General features: G+C 36.0%; 1 protein-coding gene across 1 annotated transcript; it reads right to left on the reverse strand.

The window, feature by feature from the left end:
* Window positions 1-6,022: 6,022 nt before the first annotated feature.
* LOC149148076 (protein DMR6-LIKE OXYGENASE 1-like) lies at window positions 6,023-7,600 on the reverse strand. The gene is made up of 4 exons (XM_089441405.1): window positions 7,401-7,600; window positions 6,880-7,127; window positions 6,460-6,781; window positions 6,023-6,376 (listed from the first exon to the last, which is right to left on the reverse strand). Exons 1-4 carry the CDS (start codon window positions 7,521-7,523, stop codon window positions 6,134-6,136), a joined length of 936 nt encoding a protein of 311 aa, XP_089297531.1. The 5' UTR covers window positions 7,524-7,600; the 3' UTR covers window positions 6,023-6,133.
* Between the last annotated feature and the right edge of the window lie 403 nt (window positions 7,601-8,003).

Below are 8,003 nucleotides of genomic sequence, written 5' to 3' on the forward strand. Positions count from 1 at the left end.
TTTTAACCCTGTGGTAATTTTTTTAAAATCCTGAGTGCCCTCCTAAGAGATAAGCGTGCAATTCCAGAAGAATCTTTTGTTTGAGTTGGGAATTCTTACAGAGGTATAAGCGATCTTTGTACCATAACGAATCATTTTTCCAGCTAAATGTATCAGATGTACTGGAATTTTGTTGTAACTTTTGAATAAGTTCCCACACTTCTTCGTCATTCTTCCATTCCTCCCTTGCTTCGTTTATCTAATCTAGTTGGATAATAGAAATGGCACACAACAATGCTTCCACATCCTCATCCTTTCTTGAGAGTGCATCTGCCACAACATTTTGCTTCCCTTTTTTGTATATGATTTCAAAGTCATAACCCAACATCTTTGTGACCCATTTTTGTTGTTCTTCAGAGGATAATATTTGTTCTAAAAAATATTTAAGGCTATCATGATCTGTTTTTACCTTGAAGTGTCTTCCCATTAGGTAGGGTCACCATTTCTTAAATGCATGTTGTATTGCCAACATTTCCTTATCATAAATAGCTTTGTGTAAATACTTTCCCTTGATTGAACGACTTTCGAAAGCAATGGGTCTTTCATCTTGCATTAAAGCAACACCAATTCTATTTCCGAAAGCATCACATTCCACAATAAAGGTTTTTGTGAAGTCTGGTGTAGATAAGAGCGGTGCTTGGCACATTGCCTCTTTAAGATATTCGAAGGCCTTTGTTACTTCTGGAGTCCATGAAAATGCATTTTTCTTCAACAATGTTGTTAGAGGTGCTGCTATTTTCCCATAATTCTTAACAAACTTGCGATAATACCCTGTCAACTCAAGAAATCCTCGCAAATGCTTTATGGATGTGGGGATTTCCTATTCCTTAATGGCTTTAATTTTGCTAAGGTCTACCTTAACTCCTTCATGAGATACAATATGACCCAAATATTCCACCTCTTATACTCCAAAGAAACATTTGGATCTTTTTGCATATAATTGTTTCTCCTCCAATAATTGTAGCACCATGTCAACGTATTCAACATGATCCTTCCAAGACTTGCTGTAGATTAGTATATCATCAAAAAATACTAACACAAATTTTCTAAGGAAGGGTTTGAAAATGGAATTCATCAAACCTTGAAATGTAGAAGGTGCATTGATAAGGCCAAAAGGCATGACCAAAAACTCATAGTGACCCTCATGAGTTCTAAATGATGTTTTCGGAATGTCTTGAGTCTTCATTCTAATTTGATGATATCCTGAACGAAGATCTAACTTGGTGAAGTAAATTGATGCATGCAATTCATCCAATAATTCGTCAATGACAGGAATGGGAAACTTATCTTTAATAGTGAGCTTGTTGAGCTCCCTATAATCTGGACACATGCGCCATGATCCGTCCTTCTTGTGCACCAATACTACTGGAGCAGAGAAAGAACTTTTGCTAGGTTGAATTATACCAACCTCAAGCATTTCTGCAACCATACGTTCAATTTCACTATTTTGGGCATAGGGATATCTGTACGGCCTGATGTTTGGAGGAACACTTCCTGAAATCAAATGAAATAGCATGATCATGATCACGAATAGGTGGGAGACCTTTAGGAGTCTCAAATACCCTGGAATGATTGTCTAAGACTTTTTGGAGATCTGCAGAAATAAATGATTTCGATGTGGAAACATCTAGCGAACATAATTGTGCAATTACACCTCATTGTTCCTTTTTTAAAAGCTTTGTCATACTGTTAGAGCTTATTATTTTTCCCAGTTTCCCTGCAATACCCCTTAATTCAACTTCCTTTTCTCCCGCATAAAATTTCATGAAAAGTTCTTGAAAGTTAAAAGCTAGTGTACCCAAGCACTGTAGCCATTGGACTCCTAGTACAACATCAACACCTCCCATTGGAATGGAAAGCATTGGGCTTTTCAATACATATTCTCCCATGGATAGTTTGATATTATGGCAGTTTCCAGAGAAATTTATCATTCCTCCATTTGCAACCATCACCTGACACTCTCGTGTTGGATATAGGAAGCAATTCAATTCTTTTGCTATCTTACAATGAATAAAATTGTGGGTACTTCCTGAATCAATCAACGCTATTACCTTTTTCTTCTTGATTTGTCCTTCTATCTTGATGGTTTGAGGAGTGGTAATTCCAGCCAATGCATTACAAGATATGGTCGGATTCATTTCTTCTTTATCTAGGCTTTGTTCCTCGAGTATATCCTCTTCTTTTGACCTTTCTTGCTTCTTTTCTTCTTCCTCTTCACAATCTATGTAGAATAATTTCTTCTCAGCAAACTTATGACCTTTACTGTATTTGCTATCACAACTGTAACAAAGCCCTTTTGCTCTTTTTCTTCCAATTTTTGCGGTGTCAACTTTATAGGTTGTGGAAGGCTAAGGGTAACAACACTTCCATATTTATAGTTGTGAGTGGTATGCTTCTTGGTTGCCATAATTTTACTTTCCATTTTTCTTGCTAACTTGAATGCCTTCTCTAATGAATAGGTTCCCAAAGGTGAACATCATGTTGGATATTATCCTTTAAAGTCCCTATGAACAAATCAATCATATGCTCCTCTAAAATATTTTTTACCCTTATGTTCAATTTTTGGAACTCCTCAATGTGCTCCATTATTGAACCCTTTTGTTTGAGACTTATCAATTGGCTAAAAAAAGTGTTTCTTTTTATATGCTCATAATGTGCTGTTAATTCTTCCGTAAAAATTGCCCAAGTGATAGTTTTTTTACGAGAACAAAGTCATTGATACCATACAAACTGATTTGGTTCCAAATATAAAGTTGCAATACGTACCTTTTGTGTGTTTTGCACATTATTGAGATTTAAAAATTGCTCCATCTGTAATATCCATGTTGCAGGATCCTTTCCATCAAACTTCCTCATATCGATTTTTGGAATATGGTGGGTCTTCGATCCAACATTAGAGTCTATGAAATCATGATTAACATTTCTTTTGTTCTCATCATGAGTTCCCTTTACTACCCTTTCACCATTAGTGACCATTTCTTGTAGAAACTTATTCAAATTTATCTTCAATTCTTCCATCTTATCATCCATGCCATCCATTTTAGTGTCCATGCCATTCATCTTAGCTTCCATGCCATGCATCCTAGCTTCTACGTCTTTCTTTAAACAATCCATCTTAGCTTCTACACCTTTCTTTAAACCATCCATCTTAGCTTCTGCATCTTTCTTTAAACCATCCATCTTAGATTCTGTTACTTTTTGTGCAAGTGACACTTGTTGCACTTGGTCTCGTAATTTGATATATCATGTTGCATTTCTTTCTCTTCTTCATGAGTCATGCTAGAGCTTTCAGGTTTCTTACTAGGTGTTTGCATTTTCTTTCTTCGGGGAATCAATTACTGATAATAATATTTTACTATGCCCTTTGAATTCCTTCAAACTAATTTTTCAAACCAAGCTTATGTAAAAATTTAAAAAAAAATACACACCTTTTTTCACTTTGTAGGAGTTTGATATTGAATCTGATGTATCTCTGTAATTTCGGATCATCCATTTCTGAAATTGTGACCTGCAGTAGCCCTCTGTGTCCTCTTTCCAATGCCACCAGTCTGATCAAATTTAGATTCTCCAAGACAAAGTTATGCACAATCTCCCAAGATGACATGATTATAGACCTTTCCAAAAGAGTGAACTTGTATGAAATGCCATGTCTCATTGTTTCGACCTTTGGCTCTTAAAAATATATACAAGAAACTACAGTCCATCGTCTTTTTGTACCTTCTTACAAAATTTCAATTCGATGCTCAGAGCGAAAGTTGTGATGATTTTCTCCATGTCACCTGTTTGGAATGTAATTCAGGAGTCTGCAAAAAGACCAACTTCCTCAGATCATATCTTCGCAAATATAGCGTAAAAAGCTATGAAATTCGGATCCGAGGTTCAGTGCGATTTCGTCTCAAATGGATTTTTTTCGCTTCTGAAACGTCGCAGAAAATGCTACGATGACCTATTTGGAGCAGCGAAACCCTAGAATCCAAAGCTCTAATACCAAATGTTATGAAACCAGCTCACAAAAAGATAGAAAAGATAGTTGAACGCCTTAGAATTCAGCCTCTTCGAGGGGGCAACCTCTTTTACATTATGCAAAAGAACAATTCTTGGATGATTCAAATGACAAAACCTCATTTCTATATATAGGAGTCACAATATAACCAAGCCGACCTAACAATAATAATATAAAAGCACAAAAGTAACAATAGAGGGATTCTATGGGGCACAATAATAACAATATGGGGACAATAAGGAGCACAACAATATTAATAAAGGATACAACTACAATATTAATGGGGGCATCATTAGTATTATAGGGACCTAAAATATTTAGATCAGGTTTTCAAGAATTCAGGATTCGATAGAGTGCAATGTTTCCATTGCATTTTGTCATGTACAAGGGTATGGAATTACTATTTAATCAAGAGCACCAAGCCCTTTGTGTACTTTAGAGTGACTTTTAGACTCATCACTCCATTGTTTTTTAGTTTTAGTTATATCAATTTACTATTTTAGTCTTTAGATTTCAGTGTCTATTATAGTCTATTTTGCTTAGTACTAATTAGATTTTAGAATGATAAACGATGAATTTTAATTTTAAATCAATTTAGAATCTAGAATGATGAATGATGAATTTAATTTTTAAATCAATGTAGACTCGAAAATGGTGAATAATGAATACTAAATATGGTCTCGTGGTTTATGGATGAATCATGTATGTATTAGTAAGAATGATGAGTATGAATCGATGTATTTCATTATTTAATTCAATTATGTATGTATTATTCTATTTATGCTTTCTTTAAAAAGGGAAAAAAAATTATATACCTCGACGTGCCTTGTCCCCCTAAATTTCCCTAAAATTTGAAGGTAATCCCACACATCCCCTTGTGCGTCTCCCGGAGTCTTGGTAGAACATTGTGTTCACTCGCACTATGTTAATAACTGAGTGTGCATGTTTGAAGAGCAATATGTCTCCCGTGCTCATTTTTTTTATCAAAAAAGATAGGGAGCCGTAGAGTATAACCTTGATTTTGTGGATGTCCACGTGGCTGCTCTGAGGGTAAAATCATGAGATATCACAGAGAAATAGGCGATCCCATCATAGGAAAACCACAGATAACTTATATTTCGGCCACTGCTCACATGAACATGACCACATCTTCCAGCTAATGCTCTAAGATGTCTCTTCAACTCCATAATCTTAAGTTGTTCCAACAACTTCCCAATAAACTTCAAGTGCTGTGCAAATTGACAACAACCTTCTTTTAATGGATCCGCGCATCACGGGTAGCCGAACCTCTTTGGTATTTTCAGAGATGAAAATGGAGCACTTCCAAGAATGGCTTGAACGCCGTGCAAAAACGTGACACCCAATAAATAATCAGACGAGAAAAGTTCTATGGCCTAGGAAACAATAAATCAGACAAACCCTTAAGGATCATCCTAGCCCAAATTTAAAAAGTTAAATCAGAAATAAATTTGTGATTAGATCCATCGAAGCATAAAAATCGACTGTATTTCTCCACAATTGAAAGTGGAGTGGAATTCCCATTCAGGTCTAAATTACATGGAAATCATCATGACTCAACCAGCTCCGGAAATTTGAAATACGAAATTTGGAAACCTCAGTAAATAGAAACACCATTCAGATCTTAAAAAATTATGAAAAACGGCAGGAATGACCTGCTATGATACCATACAAGAGTTCCATTACTCAAAAATTTGCTTTTTATAAAAAATTAAAATTAAAATTAAAAAATTCAGCACTGCAGCAATGACCTATGATATCATACAAGAGGATAAGTATTTTATTACTCACAAAATCATTCTTTAAAAAAAAAAAACATGCATTTTTAGAGGGATTCCTTACCATTTTTAATAAATTTGAAATTAAAATAAATCTACTCTTCATAAATCCAACATTAAATCTAAACTGATTTTTGAAATTTAAACTTAAATATAAATTTATAAAAAAAACTAAATCCAACGGCAACCCAACTAAATATTTTTGGTAAATGACTTTGAGTGTACATATGCAGTGTGGAATGTTCATCATGGTTTCCCTAAATCAGTCTCAAATGTCAAAACCAGTTATAGAATATTAGATTTTGAAATGGTCTAAGGCCTTCTTGCCCTTCAATTCCTTGCTCCAGATAATTCTCCTGAATTCTCCAAACTCATATCCTCTGTACAGAGCCGGATGTTGTTCATCAACCAGGGATGCTGCAGGAGCAATGAAGGCATCGTGTGAAGGGCCAGAAAACGTAGCAACTGATATACGTGTAGTGGACGCGTTCGTTATTGCTCGATGCTCAACACTCCTGAATCTCCCATTGCTCACCACCTGAAAAATAATTTCCATTCATCATTCCATGGTCAAGTTTTTAAACGAAGAAAAATTAAATTAGATCACATTTTGGTAATTACCTGCAGTTGATCTCCCAAATTGATGACGAAGGCGTTAGCTATGGGTTCTACAGAAACCCATTTTCCATTTTTGAGTACTTGCAAGCCATTAACATCGCCTTGCATTAGAACAGTGATTCCACTTCCGTCTGAATGGCCTGGAAAACCAAGGGTAAGATCTGGGTTTGGGCATGGAGGATAGTAATTGACACCCATAGCTTGGCTGTGCTTTCCAAAAATTCTATTCAAGTAATCAGAGCTGAGGCCTAGGGCTTCTGAAATGAAAGCCAGCAGTCTTCGAACCAGTGCTCTCACTTCTGCAGCATATTTACTTGCAATTTCTCTGTAACAATGGCATAGGCAAAATAAATTCCTTGTTTTTATTGAGGTAACCCCTTATCTATTATTTGAAGGGTTTTATGAAAATTTGTAATTGATTACCTGTAAGCTACGGGCTTCTTAGGCCAAGAGCCTATCACTTCCCCCAGAGGATGACATGGGTGCACCAGATATTCCCTCCAGTGGTAGATTTTTTCTGTACCAACATTGAAGCTCGTAGAAAGCCGAACCCTGTGATTTGGGTCCTCTGAGTAGAGGCATGCTCGGTCTTCCACAGGCATTTCGAAGAATTCCTTGGCGATTCCCATCATGCTTTTCATAACAGTCTCTGACACGCCATGGTTCACTATCTGGTACCAACAATATATCAGATCGTTATATGCAAACCAAAATAGGATAAAATATTATGCATCTCTGAAAAAAAAAAACTGAAATCATAACAAATTGCAGAGGTGATTACAGATATATCGTCCTAGATTGTTAGGGTTCATCTCAAGGTTAGAGTGTAATATAAGATTTTATGATAAACCAGAAAATGAAAGAAAAAGTTATTACGGTTATGTACCTGGGATGATAAACCAGAAGATAATTGTTGATAAAGTGGGATTGAAGGGGTTATGTACCTGGAAAAAACCATCCTCCTCACAGGCATGGCGGATTTCTTCGACTACCCTGCTTCTTTTTGGGCCATCCAGGTCTTTGAGGTCCACCACCGGAATGTTTCCAGAGTAACAAACCTCAGCCATCTGTGGGCGTTCATTGGGAGGCAATATATATTTGTCATGCACTTTACTTTTGTTTGTTTATTCCATTGCACAGGAGCTTTTCAATAATACCATTCAGCTCGCTTTGGATCTCTACCACTTTAGAGGACATTTCGTTGAATTGTGAACCAGTATTTCTGTTCTAGCACAATGGTAGATGCAATTATTGAGAGAGTGAAACAATTTGAGTCTGTTTGCTTTGAGTAGAACTTATTGTTGTCGAAGAGAGCCAATGCTAGCAAATGGTCTCGACCATACAGATTTTCAAGGATTCGTTTGTAGAAAATGCACCGCCATATGAATGGATGAGTTCAACCGTCCAGAGAAAATTTATATTTATGGGTTAAAAAATTGTATTTCTGGGGGTCGCCATTATTACGCCTACCTTTATTTGATAGCAACATCAAAGAAACAAGTTTTTGATTATTTCTTAATACTATTAATAAATAATAATAAAAAGTC

Source organism: Pinus tabuliformis, chromosome 9 (genome assembly GCF_031772625.1).
Source record: "Pinus tabuliformis cultivar Carrire ecotype Pingquan chromosome 9, CPIR1, whole genome shotgun sequence".
NCBI lineage: Eukaryota > Viridiplantae > Streptophyta > Pinopsida > Pinales > Pinaceae > Pinus > Pinus tabuliformis.